Here is a 19,962-nt window from a genome sequence, read left to right as displayed (position 1 = left end):
TCTCATTCATATAACATTGCGTAGAATCCTTACTAAAATTGTACTTAAGTTCAGCAAAAAAAAAAAAAGGACTTACGGCAAGTAGGTTTGTGATCTATCAAACATGGAGTACGCACAGCTGCACGCAATCTCCGCTTCATAAATCGGAGACTAACAAGAATGTTTCTCAGCTGCATTTTAGTCACATCCCGCCCTCACCACGCCCACTTACTGCCATAAATAGTCAATGCAAAGTGCCTTGTGGCTCTCATGCACATGCATAAGACAGCTGTTGCAGCACTCCGCCAATGACGATGGCGACCGTAGATCAAGGCAGATCAAGGAAGCGCAATTTCACAGAAGCAGAAATTGAGGTACTTGTGGGTGAGGTGGAGAAATGAAAGGAAGTGCTTTTGCAAAACAAATAAGAGACAATCCACGGAGTGGCACAGTGTTGCTGAAGCCGTCAATGTTGTGAATTCTTCAGAGAGATCTGTGGCGGATATAAAAAATGGTCCCATCGGGATTCGATCCCCAGACTGCCGGGTGAAAGTCACGTGCGCTAACCAGTCAGTCAGACGGAGATCGCCCTTGTCCAAGTAGCCAGGGCGCATGATCAATCTGGTCACAGTGACAGGACACACACACTGTCACAGACGCATGACATTCTGTCTCAATCTGTCCCGCTGCTGATATTCTGCATTCTGTATTCTGTGCGTCAGGCTGAATGTTTGTGTGTGCGCACGCGCGCGCACGTGTGTGTGTGTGTGAATGTGCGCGCATGTGTGTGCGTGCGTGTGGGGGGTCTTGTTCTGTGTGAAAGCAAAGCAGTACAAGTGCTGCAGGATTTCATAATTGTATTCTTCTCAGCAGCAGCACTGCAGGTGCTCTCCATGTCCAAAATGTGCGTAAGCCAGGTCCTTAGTCAACTTAAAGTTGCGCACATTTTTCCGCTAAGTTTTCTTTCATGACTCCCAAAGTTTTCGTGGAAAGTAGCTTACACAGTTTTCCGACCCCGTTTTGTGCGTAAGCAAGCTTGATAAATGAGGCCCCAGTTCATTAAGCCAGTCAGTAAAAAGTTTCCTATATAAGAAAACCAACAGGTGTCATCGAGTCACTGACTAGTGTCAGAGTCTTTACAGCAATCCTCATACTAAGCAAGCATGCAGCTACAGTGGAGAGGAAAACTCCCTTTTAACAGGAAGAAACCTCCAGAGGATCCTGGCTCAGTATAAGCAGCCATCCACCATGACTCACTGGTGATCGAGATCCAAAGAGGTGCCTGTGAAGGAGCACAGGGAATTTTAAAATCTCCTAAAATAATCTGTGTAATTGGCTTTTACAAGGAAACATTGGGTGAAAGGTGTATTCTTCCATCTGCAAAACATGAAAAGAATTTCAAAGATATGAAAGAAATGCAGATCTGCCAGGTCATCTGCATCACTGTTGTGTTACAGCTAACGCTAAGTTAGCAAAACATTTAGTCTGATGTGATGCTTCATCTTCACTCATGATGCTGTCAAACTTATTCAGCTACAGTGTGACTAGAGGTTATAAGTGTGCATCATTTCATAAAACTGCTAAATCTGAAGTCTAGCTGGTTGAACGATTCCAACTACTGTCTTCATTAAAAAGAAAGCCTCAACCCCAAGGCGCTTTACAACACAATCAGTCATTCCCCCTATCACACATACACACATTCACACACTGGTGGGGATGAGCTATGATGTAGCCACAGCTGCCCTGGGGCGCACTGACAGAGGCGAGGCTGCCTAGCACTGGCGCCACTGGTCCCTCCTACCACCACCAGCAGGCAACGTGGGTTAAGTGTCTTGCCCAAGGACACAGCGACAGACTGAGTGGGGTTTGAACCTGCAACCTTCCGATTACGGGGCGAGCACTTAACTCCTGTGCCACCGTTGCCCACTTATGGTCTCTCTCCCTTCAGCGGCAGCTCGGCGCATCTCAGATCGCAGCAGCGCTTGTCTGCTGTGCGGCTGCCGGCTTGTGGAGCTCTTAGGAGACCTCTGTGTTCCACCCGGTTTCACCCAGCGGTCAGCCCGGCGCATCTCTGACTCAGAAGCTCCGGTGTTGTGCACAATTAACTTCGGTTGTTATGTTTATGTTTATGTTTATGTATTTAGCAGACGCTTTTGTCCAAAGCGACTTACAAGTGATAATCGGCATGTTTCCCAACATGCCGGTTGTAGCTAGGTAACTTCCTCCGTTAGCTTAGCTCCCACCTCCGCCTTAGCTTTGGGTTAGCTTGTAGCTACATTGCTTCAGTTTGACGGGCGTCGTCATTTATTCCCAGCCCAACAGCCCCACCCTCAGCTCCACCTCTTTTCCCTTTTTTAGAATTGTCTGGGCTTGATGGAACCTGTTGCATGGTAAAAATGACGATGGTGGGAACCTCCCATTTTGGCACAAAAACTTATAATTGGAGCCTCTGGACACGAATTGTCCAGCATATATGTCGATGATTCAGACACACGTTTCCAGGAAACATGTTTCAAAAGATGCAGGCTGTGCCTTTAAGATGACCCCTTTGTTCTCCATGTATGTTCTTGTCTCCCTTTTGATCACTTTTTACAGATGTGTGCTGCTGTAAGTGGTCATTTTTGTTGTTACTAGTGTTGTTTTTCAGCTATGAAACAATTGCCCCTTCACATTTATCTCCACTGAAAGCAAAATGCTTTTCATGGGTGGCTACATTTAACAGCTTTGCCCTCTTGTACCAAAGGTAGCTGCTCTGACTTTGACTTACTCTGTAGAAGCACTAAAGTGCCCATGGCGATGAGTGTTACACGTCTCTGAAAGTGCAGGGATGGACCTGGGACACATTAGCCTGATTGACCTTGGTGCAGATTGCATCCCCCCCCCCCCCCCCCCCCCTCCAAAAAAAGCTCTTGTTTTATAGTTTGTCTTATCAAGTCATGGTTGTCCAGAAGAAAAGTAAAACTGAACAAAAGCAGTGGATGAAAGCTTGTCGATGATTTGGTCGGGGGGGGATGGTGTGTGTGTGTGTGTGTGTGTGTGTGTAGGGATTGCATGTCACTGGGAGTCTCTGTACTGATTGTAATTACTGTACCTTTTCTGAGTGGAGCTGGCTTCAATTACAAACCACCACCTCTGTGTGTGCGCACGGGTCATGACACCATCTCCCTCCCATTGTCTCAATACGGTGAGAGTGTCTGCAGTGATAATAAATGAACAGGAAAACATGCAAGGCGCTCGTTCCTCTTTTTGGCCTCCATTAATACCGTAACTGACCTCGGAGAAAAGCCATATTGATTATTGCTCCACTGCAAAGGAAGCTCACAGATCCCTGCAGCGTTACTCCATTGTGTCCGATGCTAAAGGACGACAGATGGCAGCATTTAAAACACTTCCTTCCAACTGATTTGTGGGGAAGGAGTAAAAAGATTATAGTGTAGCACCTAAGAAAGAACTCATTTACTTAACATGTTTTAACTGAGCCTCGTGTTCTAAAGACCTCACTTTCCCAAAAAAGCTTTTTTTGTGTGTGTGTGTGTTTAATTGCATTCTGCTGCTGCTCCCTACACAGTTCCTTACTCTAAAGCCTGGCGGTTCACAACAGAGAGAAACTTTTCTGTCCAATTTGATAAACCGCTATGTGCCATGAGACACACTGGAGGGAAAATGTTCCCAAGAATAGCTAACTGTAGCATATATCATGCATCGCACCATCTGCTCCGTACATTCAAAATGTTATTGCAATATTTAGAATTACAGATTATTCATGTACGTGTAATTAACACAGTCAAAATCCAACAAATGGGAGGAAGTACAATTAGTTCCCAGACATGTTTGAGCAGAATCTATCTGGAGTAACTATTTGGACTGCGTTTGCCGAAGGGTGCACAGAAGCTCTAATTTTATCCATTTTGGCAATGGATTACAGGCTGTTGCTTCCTGGGTGCAGCGCGAGGCTCTGTAAGAACCTGCTGGATTGGTTCTGTGAGACTGGGTTATTGTACATTGACCAGATGAGGAGAACTGGGACAGAAAAACCGGCTGAGCTGAATAGAGAAAGGTCAACATCTGGCTCTGACAAAAGGTGCTGTGTAAACCCGTCCGTGCAGCACATGGCCTCAGGGTTCCCGTACATTTTACATAACATGCATCTCCTTCATTTTTAATGGTTAGCTTAGCACGACATTTCCTCCCAGTATGATTGCCAGGCCGGGTTATGTAATCTCGGCTAAACAGGACCATCGTTTTTACCACGTTGGTTCTGCACGGAACATGACATTTGGATTCAACACGGTGGTGCACTGAAGTGTAACACAGCATCCCGTGATGCTCAGTCACTGGAGCTTTCCTTTTTTGGCATTTTTAAACTTCACCTGAAATAAAGCATACACTGCAATGTCCTTCTGTAAACCACAGTAAGAATGGATCACTGTAGGGTGTTTCTGACTGAGCCTGCTAATAAACAGAACATCCATCACACCTCAGGACCGAGCTGATCAGTGACAGAAAACTGGAAATAAATAATAATGTGTGGGTTTGTTTATTTTATATTGTTTTATGTTCTGTTTGTGAATTCCTGTTGTCTTCTTCACCTCAGTTCACTGTCGGAGTTTGGAGGTTTTCATGTAGAGACATTCAGGGGTGAAGTTAATTAGTTAAAATATATTTGTTTTTATATATTTTAGGGTTTTTTGTGTGTGTTTACATCATTTCAAAATATTTTTTTTTTGTTATTTTCTTTCTCTTATGTTCTAGACCTGCTTACAGATTATCACACACCCATATTATGATTCTCATATTTTTGTTTATAAAACCAAGTCTTGTGAGTGTTTTCCCCTCCTGACACACTGAATTTAGCTTTATTTACAGTTTCTGTGCCACGTAAGAGAGTGAAATACTTAAACATTTGTAATTGTGAAACCCTGGAACGTTCAGACACCTATTGGCTGATAATCACCTCTGTCTGAATGCATTTACTGTTGCAGCTTTAGCTCTGCTGCGTCCATGGGCTGATTAATTGCACGATTACCCACAAGGCCATCTTCATTAAAAGTAGGGATAGACATTAAAGGTGAATTTTTTATTAAAAAGTTACATTTTGGAAAAGTTAAGATTTTTTGAAATAACTAAAAAGGAGAACTGGAACACAGCCGTGGCCGGAAGGGACTCGAGTTTAGAGTGAATCGAGCGTTTGTAGATCTTACTGCCAGATGGTTCTGATGGTGTACTGAAGAACAGCTATAGTCGTTTAAACCAATGAAAACAGTCAAACACAAAACTCTGCTGGCTGAGAGGTAACACCACACATGCTTTGCTTTGGACATGGCAGAGGGTTGACGGGAGGGTTCACCATTCCTTCTCTACAAACGATGTTTTCTGGATATTTGTAACGATTGAAAAGTAGATTTCTTAGGGACAAAGACTTAACCCTGATAGACCACGAGCAGAATATTGGTTTGTCACTGAGATTTAGTTGCAGAGAAGTTGCTTCTTTGCTGCCCTTGATGACCACGGGCTTGAGTAAACCCTGCTCTAACGTTGACCCAGTCCCCAGGAGACTTGGACACCTTAAAACGTTCGTCACAAAGGCAGTGAGGTGGCTTTGGGGGCATTACGGTCATGTCTCTGTAGTGTTTCATCTGATCAATCTTCAGAACATTTTGGAATAAACTCAAACTAGCATCATGAAAAATCAAGGCAGCGAGTCTAACAGACGACGTTTGTATCATAACAAGATGTGGATTCATTTAGTACTTTTGAACAAAAGGTACAATTCAAGGAAAATAACATTATGTGCAGGTAAGGAAAATAAATAAGAAAACAAAAATCCATGTTATAAAATTACTAGAATAATCAACTAGAATAGCCTAGCTTAACACACCAGTTAGACTGTTTTCTCTTGCCTCTACTTATGATTAAATATCATTTTTCACCACAAACAAAATCCTGAGTCCTTTGTTTGTGAGTACAGCTTTAGAGTAAACGCAGTAACCGTAGTGATCGCTGACTTCACCACCACCCAGTCCCCCAAAATAGATGAACTGAGGTAGAACTTGAAGACAGCAGTCTGGCGCACTGTGTGCAGTCTGTTCTTCATCACGGTGACAGCATTTCCACCCTCTTGCGCCTCACTTCAGTCTCCCCAGCCCTGCTGGTACATACATAGGAGGAGCACATGTCCCATCTACCATTTGCCCTGACAAGGAGCAAAATCATTAGTTCCTTCTGCAGGGCAACACTGTGAGGAATCGGGTACTGAGGCGGGGGCTGGGAGCTGGGTGTGGGGATGTGGGAGGGGAATCTGTTGAATCTTTCTCATTAGGACAGTGATTGTTCAAGTGATTGCTGTAAAAGCTCATCTCCAGCGAGGGCTGACATCCTTCCTCTTCCACTGGCAGGATAAGCAGTCCCATGCAGCCCCTGATTGGGAGCTGTGGTTGCAAAATGGCGGTATGCTTGTGTGTGTGTGTGTGTGTGTGTGTGTGTGTGTGTGTGTGTGTGTGTGTGTGTGTGTGTGTGTGTGTGTGTGTCACAGGTTCTGTCATAGGAAAAGTTCTTCACTCATCAAATGCCTCCTTTGCCAAAGTGCAGCTCCAGAACACATGGATGTCTGTCTCTGGAGCAGGTTTTCTGTCAGGTTCGGTGGCAGAGCTGAAGCGTGGCCGAGAGGATCTGTTGCCCAGACGCGGAGTGAGGGAAATAACCAGCGTGGTTATCTCCTGTAGGTCAGGATTGAAGGTTTGAGGGCTGGTAAGCCTGGAAACTCGATACAAAGTCTGGTGAGAACGATGACTGAGTAATGAATGAAATGCCGGCACTTCCTTAAGTAGTGTCAGCGTGATGACGTCAGCCGCCACGTTGGTGGCAGGAATGATGGGAAGTGGTGGCGAGAATGCTGGGAAATGAAGTCAGCGGGAGGAGTTTGTGACATTTTCCAGCCTGGAACCCTCTGACGTCATGGCTACAGCTGTAAGATACATCATGTTAACTTTGACTGCTCATCCTGCTTTTACTCAACAACACTAAACACGATGGCTGCTGCTGCCTGGTCTGGTGAGGGTTTGACTCCCCAGGGAGGTAACTGCCAACATTGTTATTAACGTTGCTACGTATCAAATACCAGATCTGTGGCAGCGTGCCAGTCTGGGCATTAGCTGTGTTTACCCCCAGCTCAGAACACTTTCCAGTGCATTGTGTCTCCAGTGTGCATCGCTGCGCATAATCATCCCGACTTCAGCCTGTTGTTATCTATTATCTTCTTGTTTCCTGGATGCCAGAGCTAATGTCACTGGTTGTTGGCACTGTTTGGGTTGCCTCGGCAACGTGCTTAATGACTAGGACCTGTGACGGTCTTCTTCTTTTCCTGTCGGTAATTGTACTCTTTGACGACCATTTGGGCCCTCCAGACTGAAGGCTGTCTAAGAAGTGGGCGACCAGGGCATGCAGGGGAGAGTCGAGAGCTGTGGCTAGTTACAGCAAACTCGCCTCAACTTTCAGTCAAGTCACAGCTTCAGACCAAATCATATCGGAACGTGTGACTTTTCATTTTCAAAAGCCGGCGCACGGCGCACCCGTTTGTATGGGAGGGTGCTTTAGTTGGCTGTAATGTGGCGCTGAGCCACAGAGGCAGCTTTACTGGGTTTTAAGTCATGTCACAATGGGGAGGAAAATAACAGCTTTCAGAAAGTTCCCCCACCACTCAATGTGTTGTGGCCTACACGTTACAGCTCTTTGCTGTGTGTAATGGTGCGTGTTCTGTTTGTGACGACAAGGAGAAAAATGGTCAGATTCTTTTGCTAAAAGCAGTGAGATTACTTGTCCTCAAATGAAAGTGGAGTTTAACCTACGAGCATGGGGTAAGTATTGACACAATAGAAGGCTTGTAACAGGGTAACAAAGACACAAGAATCCTGTAATGGACTCACTAAAGTCAGAGCTAGGGTCAGATAACCCTAACCATCAATTCAACAGCAATCCTATATGTCAGTTTTTATTAAAAAATATAAAAGATATTTAGGAAGAGGACACTTCTGTGCAGAGATGTGGCATCCAGCTGTGACCATGTGACTCAGTCTTGACTGGCTGGTCTTCACCGACCCTGAGAGCTGCGTGCAGCTGGCACAGAACTGAAACTGTAACATGTGAGCTAACAGTCATCTTCCTGCCATCTTTTTAGTTTCAATTACCGCACTTCCATAAGACTCGAGTATTTGTTTCATTCGTTATTTTTATTCATTCTTCTTTGCTTTTGTTTATTCAGTTACCTCTCTGTTTCATTTAGACATATTAGTCGTTAGGTAAACACTTTTCATTTAGTTTGCTTGACTGATAGATTTTAAGGTTCTGAATTGGAACTAAATTGGATTTGTTTAACCCCGTCTTGTCCAGCGGTGTGCAGAGGGATTTAAAACTATGTAGGACCATAACCATGCCCATACTGGGCGTTTTGGGGCTTTAGCCCCTGCCTCAAAAAACAAAAACAAAAAAAAAAAGTTAGATACGAAACTTCATACTTCCACTGAGATACATTTAAATTCAGACTTTAAAACCAATTTAGATGTAGTTACACAGAGATGTAACTCTGTTGAAGATACTCAGTTCTTGGAACGCTGAAGTGTTTTTTTTTAATCTTTTTTATATCTGTTTTGGTCTCAGTGGGCTTTTGGTTACATTTGTTAAAGCAAATCTACATACATGTTTCCCTTTTTTAAATCCAACCATTTTTTATACTTCACTCAGTCTCATGGTATTGAGGGACTGCTTTGAAAAATGTTGAATTCAAAGAACCAAAGCCCTTCTCCGTGCCATGAAATGGTGATGGTTGCAATCAGACCCAAGTGCAGGTGAGCAGGATCACGAGTCAGAGACACAACAGGAAGATGAGATGAGGATCTGACAAAGACGAGCACAGAGGGTTTAAATACATGAGGAGAATCATGAACCGGGTAGGTAGAATAACGAGGGGCAGGTGAGTCCAATAAACACTTAACGAGGGGAGACAGGACAACACATCAGAGGGAGAAGGAGCAGATTCTGACACTCAATCCTGATAAACTGTAGGTAGGTGTCTCAAAAGGACAAAATAAAACAAGACTATGGCCCAATCCCAATACTTGTACTTCCACCCTAGCGCCCTTCAATTGTGTGTTCCAGTCCAGGGGTGTAGGTCCATAGGGTGTCCCGATTATCAAGTGCAGAAGATGACCACACCTTTTTTTGCACCCTTGATTTGCCCTTCGCACAAGTCTGCATTGATGTACATTAATAATGTGTAAATTAATTAGTTCACCTTTAATTATTATTATAGGATGGACTTGGGCATGTGTGGTGGCTGTGGTTGGCACTAAACACACTATGAGTTATTACCGTGTGTTTCCCAGCAAAGATACTTACTTTTACTTCACTGCTACATATGTTCTCTTGTTGTTGACTGAGTGATATTTGGGTCTTGTTGTATTTCTGTGCATCCCTTTTTTTCGCTCTCCCTCTCTTTCTGCAGGTCTAGAAGCAGATTCTTGTTCTTCATATATTGTTTATTTGTGTAACACCCCCCTGCCATCTTCTACCTCTGTCCCACTTTCTCTAACACTTCTGTCTCCGTGGCTGTTGGGATTTAAAACAACCGAGAATATTTCTAACAGTTTTGGTATCAGGCGTGGCATTACAGCAGAAGCTTTAACTCTCCACCTGTGAGAGGAAAACTGCAAGGCTTGTCTGTCTCAATTCTGATTGCATCACAGCTGAACAGGACACGGTAAAAAACAAAAACGCAAAAAAAAAAACAGTTTTTGACAGTCAACAACTGAGCAGCTCACAAGTGAAACTCGCTTCGACATTTTCCGCTATCCCGATTTCAGTAATGGCGGCGCTCGACTGAATTTGAGGGGAAGCGGGGCAGTGCGGGCTATAGCGGCGTTGCTCTGCACCGTCCATATGTGGTACTGTTCATCCTGCCTTTGTGACAACATCAGGGCCAGAACAAGATCATGTTTTGGAGAGCGTGCTCGTGGGGTGCACGTGGGCTGGTTGAAGAAGCGAAGAGTAAAAATGGTAAATAGCAGCTACCGGGAAAAATCATTAGGATGCCATTATACAAATTTTTAATAAGTGGGAAAGTGAAAATTTCAGGTGATGACTCCTTTAACATATATATATTATAATTATTTTTTTTAAGTAGCTTGAAATGCAACCAGCATTGCGACACGGGTCATGGTTGATGGCGCAATGCTCACTGTCCCAATTTGGCAACTATTTGCACACTTGTGCCCCAAAGAACCACACACTCATTGTCTTACTGCACACTTCCTCCTAGTGCACTTCACAGGAGACTCTAGGGCGCAGTGTGAGTATTGGGTTTGGGTTCGTAATACTAAAATAGAAAATGTTGAAATTATTTCATCCATTCAATTTGACTTTGGAAACAACAAACCTTTTTGTTTACAAGGTTTCTGCATGGTTTCTCTTGGGAGTTTTAATCAGCAGACTGAAGTTGCTTATGAAACAGTAAATGCACAAAATGTCCGCCAGCCTCAGCACCTCTGGGAAATGAATTCATGAGTGAATTAAATGTTTCAACTGACCGTACGTTTGTTGGAATATCTTGTCTTTCCCACATCAGTGTTAATGTAAAAGCATGACCAGATTGCTGAATGCATTCATGGTACATTGAAGCTCTACCTTGAAATCTGTGACATTGAAATAACTGATTATACACAAGAAGAAACACATCAAAAAATTCAAAGATTAAACCGAAAAAAAAAAGACAGACCATCATTAATTTGAGCTCATTTGGAGTTTCTCAGTGTGCAGGATGTTGCGAGGCATTTGTGTTAATGAGCTCCATCATTCATGTGAAATGATGGCACAATTAGGAAAACAAAAGTGCAAGGTGTGACAATTTAAGCGAATGTGCTTTGTCAGTGTCTTCAAACAACACCTCGGAGACAGTGGATGCATAAAAGCTCGCTCTTCAGAACATTGCGGGGGGCTTTGGGGTCGGGCTTTTCACCAGCAGACTTCAGCCAGACTACGCTCCCGCAGGAATCCGTGCTGCAGCGCCGGGACAGGAAATGAAATTAAAGCTGCTGAAATCAGATGTTTGGATTCATGCCTGTGTGTGTGTGCATGGCTGTGTTTGTATTAACAAAAACACACCCTGAAAGGATGATGTGTGACAACCCCGACATCATGAAGCACTGCGGGATTTGTGAATGTTGCCTCACCTCTTGCCTCCAAAAGTCACTCACCTCAGGGATCAGCAGGCTTATATGAAAGGTGACTTACAGCTGCGTCTCTGTCTACTGATGGGAATAAAATCAAACTTCTTCTTTTGCTTCGGTTGTAACAACACCTTCTTTTTCTCTGATCTCTTTCTTTCCACACCACTGTACCCTCAACCCTGCAAATTCCTCCCAATTTTTCAAACTCAACCCAGCAGAGGCTTTTGCCTGCTCTCCTGTCCACCGATGTCTGAACAGCCTTACGTAGCACCGTCAGACTCATTAGTCATAGCCGCCCGTGCAGCGAGTGGGATCTAACTCCTCAGCTTAGCATGTAATGCAGCTTTAGTGAACTAATGAAACTGTAATTACAAAAATAACGAGGAGCATGCTGCATCATCTAACCGCTGTAAGGATAGTTGTTTGTGAGAATGAAGCGTATAAAGTTTCTTACATCGTTTTTCACTGATTATGGATGTTTGCCATCCGATGGAGTGTACATTCAAAGCACATCCAGCTTCTTTTCTGTGGATTTAAGACTTCTGGGAGCAATATGCTGAATATTGGTTGTTTGTATGATGCATTGTAATGCATAATAAGAAACCATGTGGGCTACGGTCCATTTCCTGCGCTAGTTACAAACTTATTGTCCCCAGTGGGCCTCATTTAGCAAAGTAAAGGCTAAGTTCAGCCACGTTTAGTGTAAATGATACCCTTTTTGTGCAGAGTGCAGCAGCAACAACACATTACTGCCATGTGGAACACTTATCTGCATTTGCATGATGAGAGCTGTTTGAAAATGCTGAGTATGTCAACTAGCATTCATTAAAACTTGAACTTGCGCAGGAACAAAGTTTGACCGAACCAAGAACTACGCTGCACACTTTAACACGTTCACTTTTCCGGTTTCTTCTTGTCATTTCAGCTACACACAGATTTGGACGTTGGCAACAAGAACATCAAATATGTTCTTTCAGGAGAAGGAGCTGGCACCATCTTTGCCATCAACGAGCTAACGGGGGACATCCACGCTATGAAGAGACTGGACCGCGAGGAGAAAGCCGAGTACACGCTTAAAGCCCAGGTTGTCGACGCTGACAACAACGAGCCTTTGGAGCCACCGTCCGAGTTCATCATCAAAGTCCAGGACATAAACGACAATCCGCCACAGTTCATCGAAGGTCCTTACCATGCATCGGTTCCAGAAATGTCTGCTGTTGGTAAGCGCTCGTTCCTCCCCTCCACCCCACACAGCCGCCTAATCAGTGTGTGAGATATCCAAGACAGCTCATTTCTAATGAGCTATCACAGAACAATCATGTATGAATCAGAACCAGAGGAAAAGAGAGGGTGTATTTACACGCTTATCTGGAATGAACATTTTTGGCAATTGAAAAAACAAGAACGATAAATCAAAACAACTTGCACTTTGATTCATTTCTTAGTGCAACGACCTCACAAGTAGAGGCAGGGCCAACGCTCAGTCTGCAGACATCCCTCAGACCTTTTTCTTTCTTTTGTCAGACGTATTTAGGAAGAACTGACAGTTTCATTTCATTGGTATTTCTTTTATAATGACTAAAGTAAAAACATCTTAACATAGATGACCTGAAGTAAATAGAAACTATCTAAAATTAGCAGGACTTGACTAGACGCGTTGGGTCTTCTTCATGCATGCTCAGAATGTGTTGAGCTGAAAAATACAAATAGGTCTGTTCTCATGTGATTTAATATAGGTTTGGTCAAAAACAAGTGTCACATTTGGTCTCCACGCACACAGTGAACAACATTTGGTACATGATACAGTAAAATACACGAAAACCTCGTGTTGCATTTGTTTGTAATGTAGAACTGAAACTGGGCTTGCACAGCAGAAGGGCCGGACCGGTGACCGCTGTAGGAAACTACACTTTTGGAACATTTCAACTGGCCTTGCATAGCTGCAAGTTTTCTCCTCCGTAATATTGTCCACTGGTAGTTTGAAACATACTTCCTATTTTGCATGCCAATCACAGACAATGGAGCAGAATCAGCAGCAAAATCAACTCACACGTGTTCAAGACACTTTAGAAACGTCTTTGTAATCGATGCGCTTATTTGCTTACCTGTGTTTGATATTTGCCAAGTTTCTTATCCAACATTTACTTTCTAAACATTTTTCAATTTAGAAATGTAACTATTGTACTACTAAACTACTTTTTTGAGATAATGACTGTAGCTTTGATGTGACATACAACTACAAACACAGTATGGCCCGTATCTCATAGCCTCCATTATTCTGTTTCTGCACAAGTCATGGTTTGGACTCCGGGTTTGGTGCACGTGCAGCACAACCGGAAAAATCAAGTGCAAAAATGCAGGAATTTCTTCTTTTCCTTCAGGTGGCATTTGTGAAATGTGTGGTGCTGTATTTAAAAGATTATGAGTCACCGAAGATGTTTTCAAAGCACTCAAACTGTGACCCATTTGGTTTTTTAAACTCAAATTATGATCTCTTTGACTTTACATAAATCCAGCTCTCGCTATAGTGCTCTCTGCCGAGGATCACCAAGACAAGTCCTTTACACTGCTAATTTGAGAGACGCAGGAAGGTCTTCGAGCTCAGGTGAATCATCAGAACAAGTAGTTGATGCTTAGCTGTGGTGGGGAGTGTTTTGGAAAACAACTATTTTTTTTCACTCCAAAGCTGTTGTGGCAGTCAGAAAATGGCAATTAATAAGAGATGGGATGCTGATTAGCTTTGACTAATGCATTTTTACCTGGACTGCACAGTGCAGCAGCAAGAAGGTCTGGGGTTCGACCTTGCGTGGATAAGCGGGAATACAAAATGGATGGATGGATTTGTTACCTGCTTGCCTGCACTCGTCCCTGCTGTCTTTATCATGATGCTCCAGTTCTTATACATGTACCGTTACATCCTTCATGCCAAAAATCTAATTAGAACACACCTAGTACTAAAAGTGCCATAACTGCTACCAGTTGTCATTTATAACCCCCCAACAAGCTCACGTTTCTGCTGTGTTGCCTTAAGAGGTTCATGTACTCTTACATCCCCACTGTGTAAAATTAAAATACGGTTATAGGTATTTGACAGAAGCCAGTCGGTAGTTAGGGTAACCCTTTTCTTCAAGGCAATGTCGCTGCTGACCCTGAAGCAGCAGGGGTGTTGTAGAAAACTGCTTCCATCAGTAGCCTGAAGGAGATCAGAGTGTCTTTATGCCGTTTTGACATTGGTGGAGCTCAGCGAGAGTGCTGAGCTGTTGCCGGGCGGTGTGTGCTTGTTATTGTGTTTCCTCATCGTGCTGCCTCTTGTTACCTGTCATGCAGCTGACATAACATGCAAGGGCAGATGGTGTTACGTATGTAATGGAATCTGTTTGGTAAATCCCTTCTGGATGACTTTTTCTTCAAGGCTGCCACGATTTAGCTGCAGCTACTTATGATTCTTATTAGCCGCTGCGCTGGTGGAAGCAAAAAGGAACAGAAGACACTAAAAGCTTCCATGTAAACAAAGAGTTACAGTGAAGTCTTTTTGTCTGAGCTCTGTTAGATGATGCCCGCTGCTCTCTGTTGGATGTCAGGTGAACAGCACTGTAGTTCTCTAAGGGTTTTGTCGGAGCAGAGCAGGGACAACCGTAGAGACGGGGTAGAGAGCAGAGGCGTAGATGACAGCGCTCTGTGATTTGCCAGTGGGAATAACGCATAAGGAATGGAAATCGGCATCTCTTTGTTGATTGTTGTTCCCTTTTGTCGCTACTGATTAATTAAACATTCACGGATGCTCGGTTGAAAGGCTCTGCTTCCGGCAGAGAGTTTTCCTCTCCTTGAGTTTTCATGTGCTGAGGCATTATGGGTAGACACTCCGGACAAACAAACAAAAAGTCATTCATCTCTGTTGTCTCATATTCATAATTCACCAGCTTCGTTCCAGCAGTGTTTCGTGTTTATCACTCTGAAATGAGAATATGTGTGGGACTCTGTGGATTAGCGGGAGCGCGTGGAGCGGTGGAGAACTAATGAAGTCCACAGGAAAGGAAGCCGAAATAAATAGATGTCAGTGGAATATGCTGCATAGGAGCAAATCTCCATGAAAAACTAGAAATTATTCAAATGTAATTATGACACGTGGAAACGATGCCGAACTCGGCCTGCTAGAGTGCTGATGTGTCTCTGCTTGGCGTGAACCCACCTGCGTCGCACAATCAAAAATCTAATCCGGACCATAACAGCCTGCTTCTCCTGACGTTCTTATCCACTTAGAGAGCTTGTCAGTTCCACTCCAGACTTCATCAATGTCTTAGCAGCTCTGCGCTTATCAGGAGTGGATCCGCTTGGTATCAGAGAGACCAGGGACAAATATCAACACCCACCTTTTATCTGTCAAGGACTACAGCTAGATAGAAAAAACCCCATATTGAATGTCACTATCCACCAAAGGAAGCTTTCCCCTCAGCCGGGTGAGATATGTGACATGGGCCACTGAGGTTGCCATGTTTCCTGTGTGCGGAGGAGCATGGAGGTTAATGGGAAATGAAGGAGAAAGACCTTTTGTTCTTCCTTTAAAAGGCTAGTCGGATAAGACGTGTGGCTTTCTGTGACTTTTCTCTGACTTTCATTCTCCTGAATGACTGAGGGTGGAGGTGACTATCATTGTTTAGTGGATTGTCTCACTAAGTACTCTGCAACAATGAGAAGGCACGAAGAGCAAAGGTGATCATTCTGCTAAAGGGGAAATGGCTCATCAAAGTTGTCTGTTATCAGCTGATAGGCTGCCGTATAAGCTGCTGTTTTCAACCAGTGGAAATCGTGATTTACCACAAAACATTAAGGAACCAGATGTGTTTTCTACTTAGAGTCAGCACGTACCATCTACAATCTCAGCTGCTCTTTGTCTTCCATTCACCTTTAAGTAACACTAAATAGTATTTTTTTTTTTTTCAAATATTGAGCTAGAACTTTAACATTGATCTCGGTGATTGTTGGGTTAGAAACGTGACAATTTTCATATTTGACACCACTGTGCAGCCCTCTACTGGCCAGATACTGTACTTAACTACCGTAAATCCTCTAATATTGGCCTGTATTCAATTAATGGCCGGGTATCATATTTTGGCCGGTGTGGAATATGGTAACAAGCAAGTACCACGGGGGGGTGGGGGGGTGGGGGTGGGGGGTGGGGGGGGGTGGGGGGGGGGTGTTCATCCGTCTCACTTTTGATTTGCCAGTGATAGACCGCGAGGGTAACTTTAACCATGGCAGGTGCGGAGACGAAGAGGCGACGAAAATTTGATATCAAGTTCAAAGAGAACGTGCTGACTTTGCTGCAGAACACTCTGGGGAGCAGTAGGGGTTGTATGAACTAGTCGACTTCACTATAGTGACTTTTTATGCCTGTCATCGACTAGTCGCTGTCACGTGATAATGACCGGCAAGATGCATTCCTCAAAAAAGACAGCAGCCTGCTGTCAGCAGGTGACAAGCTCCTGCGCATAGGGAGACAACGCGCAGTGCCAGAGTGTTGGTACTGACACCCGCCGTAAAACGGACATTTAACCAATTTGTGACGTTTACCCTCTTGCAATTTAACCTTCCCCTCACCCCCATCCTAACCTTAACCTGCTTGCGCATGCAAAGCTCTGATTGTTGTCGCGCTCCAGACATCTGCGTCCTGAGCACGGCCACAGTAACATTATCAATCAGGTGTCGCCACCTCAAAAACTAATTTAACACGCAATCGTTCATGCCGGATCATTTCCTTTTATGTTTTCTGTCTTTTATTTGTGCCTGATGCTTTTCGCTGCTGTGGAGCGGGGCACATCACCTGTTTTGTCCTCCGGTGACGCACTGATCACTGATGCGGCCGGCGACCAGCGGCACTCCGCTGTTTTTGCGGTCGGTAGATCTTTTAGAACTGCAGTTCAAAGGTAACTCATGAGGTGAATATATATGAACCCAGGTAGCAGTTTCTCTTTAGGACTGAGAGGAGATGAAGGAAGATACTAAACAGTCAGGACAGAAAAATAGTCAAATAAAAACAAGTTAGTTTTTGTACCTGCTGGTTGCAACAAACAGACATCATTGAAGGTAATCAGAAGTGAGGAACAGAAAATGAAATAATTATTTTAATGTTTAGAGCAGTAGGAACTCCGAGAGGCTGCAGGCGCATCAGTAAGTTTGTGGCTGCTGTGCAGGGGGAGGGGGGAAAGGGCTGAAGCAGAAACTACCGTTGTTAAAAGAAATGTGTTTAACTTTGAAAATGTGGTCACAATTTTAATTGTCAAAAACTCCAGCGAACCATTAGTTCATTTTGCTCAAATAGAAATAAAGGCCTGCCTCTAATACTGGCCCTCCTTCCAATAAAGGCCTGGAGCTTGATGAGCTTGAGTCAAATACAGGCCTGTATTAGAGGATTTACGGTATTCTGTAGAGGGGGTAGGTCTTGCTCTTATACATGCATTACGGCAGTTATCATTACTTGCATTTCCTCAGATTTTAAAATACAAAAAAGAAACATTTTTCTTTACCTTATTAGCTAACGTTTCGGCTACTTCCTGTAGCCATCTTCAGAGCTGTGAAGATCTATGTTTACAAAGATCCAAGAAAATTCAAGTTGATGAGAGACACAGTATGAATGAACAGAAGATGATTAAAGTTTACGTTACTCTTTTACTTTTATATCCAGGCTCTGCCATGATGCCACTAAAAAAAAAACTTCTTTTTTTTTCTTTTTCTTGTGCTTTTTATGGATAATCCATAAAATGAAAAAGCTAACTGCACAGAAAATAGCTAACAGCCGTAATGCAGGTATAAGTTGCATTACAATCACTGAGATCAATGTTAAAGCTTTAGCTTGAAGTTAAAAAAAACTGTTTAGTATTGGGTTAAGTCAATGTCTTGGTCAGGAGGGGTTGATGTCATCAGGTGGTCTCCATTCTTCTTCAGGTGTTGCGACCCTCAACCACAACACCCTGCTGATGCTAAGTTTAGCATCACGTTTTCCTCTGCTGTTTAAGCCATTCATAACTGCCGAACATTTTAATCAGTTTAAACAAACTCATCATATGTGGCTGTTTTGGTTGAATTGTGAAACTGATTAGCATCTCATGTAAGCGCTCAGAGTATTTTAGCTTTCAGCAAAGGTTTCAGAAGTAAAACCATTTAGTGGTAGTTGAGGTTGATTGACTGTGGTCATCCTCGATTTGGTTCACTCACTTATAGCTGTGCAACACCTGGGATGCCTGAGATTGGGTCAACGCCATGAGTTGATACCAAGATGACATCAACCACTACTCATTATTAGTGTGGCTATGGTGGGTCTGGTTTATTAAAAATGTAAAAATCTATTTCTGAGCTTTTCCCTAAAAACCATGAAATCATTGATGAGCTATTTTTGCTAACAATGGAAACTAAGGCAAACCATTATCAACAGCCTTTTACCTTGGGTAGGGACCACGTTAAACTGTGTTGCAGCAGCATTGCCTGACTTTAGTTGTGGCATCTGGTTAAAAGGCAACACATTAATTAGAGGCCGACCGATTTATCAGACAGCTGAAAAATTGGGCCGATATATTCAGTTTTTCTATATCGGCCATTGGCTGAAATTCTTTTAAAGAGCCATTAAAAAATAAATAAATAAAAATCAGGCACCTGTGTGGCCAACTGTCGCCACTACTAGACCGCAGAAAGGACCCGAGTGACCCCTTCACACCATTTTTTTTTATGTTTTGAGTTAGTTTTATATTTGAAGTTCAATAAATATTAAGAGATTTATTGACTTATTTAATTTCTATTGCACACGGTGAATTCAGTTGTCTTTCACAATCAATGTGCTGCTAAAACGTAAATATATATCGGCCGTAATAATCGGCTTTAGATATCGGCCATTGGCAACAAAATTATTTAAAATTCTTCCACCTGAATAAAACCCATATCGGTCAGCCTCTAACATTAATTAGCTCGAGTTAAATTATCCTGATAACAACCAGGTAGTTATTTTTTTTTTACAAAGGGAGCTGTGCAGAACTGTGGACTAGAACATAAACAATCTTGTTTTAAAACAACTGAGTACAACAGCACAGTAGCCGCTTATGAAAGGAGCGATCATCCCGTTTACTTATATCTACACAGCCGTGTGACCAGGGGTTTGTTGATGTTTGTGCATCTGCACTGTCCTAGGTTCAGGGTTGTTGCTGGGGTTAGAAATCATTATGAACTTTAGGCCAAAACCAGAAAATGATCTGACAGCAAAACAACCTCCTCCACTTCTACTGGTTTGACAGACAACCACGTCATCAGCCTAAATGAGCACACAGAGACAAACTTTACTCTCATCATTGTTTCATGCCGTTTTAAATCCGTGTGAGTCGTTTATCATCGACAGCTTCTCTTCAGTCCAAGTAGCTTCTCTTCCCAGTTAGGAGCTGAACTGTGAGTCCAGGATCCTTTCTGTCATCCTTGGACACCGTCCATCAGGATCTCCCTGTCTGTGCTGTCCTAAATGCTCTCTGACTTTAATAAACAGAACAAACATCCTCCTCATAACAGCTCATGGAGCACTCCATGTTGGCATTTAAACAATGAGAAATGGCGTCTTACAAGTAAACAGACAGTGTCCGCCTAGGAGAGGGAGCTTCCCCTCCAGGTCCCTCAAGTCACAGAACTGCATCTAAAGTCTGTTCAGAAATGTAACTTCCTGTATTATGCCTATAGTGTCAGTATGGCTGTTGAATATGGCTTTCAGTTTAGAATAAAACACGTTTTTTTTCTT

The 19,962-nt window shown here is 43.3% G+C and overlaps 1 protein-coding gene across 2 annotated transcripts in view; it reads left to right on the top strand.

Moving 5' to 3' along the window:
- Positions 1-19,962, top strand: part of cdh8 (cadherin 8) — a 175,017-nt gene that overhangs the window by 44,973 nt on the left and 110,082 nt on the right. For both annotated transcript variants that reach the window (XM_015975615.3, XM_015975614.3), the window contains exon 2: positions 12,121-12,415. In XM_015975615.3, coding sequence (XP_015831101.3) covers positions 12,121-12,415 — 295 coding nt within the window. The remainder of the gene's footprint in view (positions 1-12,120; positions 12,416-19,962) is intronic.

Source organism: Nothobranchius furzeri, chromosome 9 (genome assembly GCF_043380555.1).
Source record: "Nothobranchius furzeri strain GRZ-AD chromosome 9, NfurGRZ-RIMD1, whole genome shotgun sequence".
Classification (NCBI taxonomy): domain Eukaryota; kingdom Metazoa; phylum Chordata; class Actinopteri; order Cyprinodontiformes; family Nothobranchiidae; genus Nothobranchius; species Nothobranchius furzeri.
The sequence above is the reverse complement of the archived record's forward strand: the minus strand, read 5'-3'. Positions and strand labels throughout refer to the sequence as shown.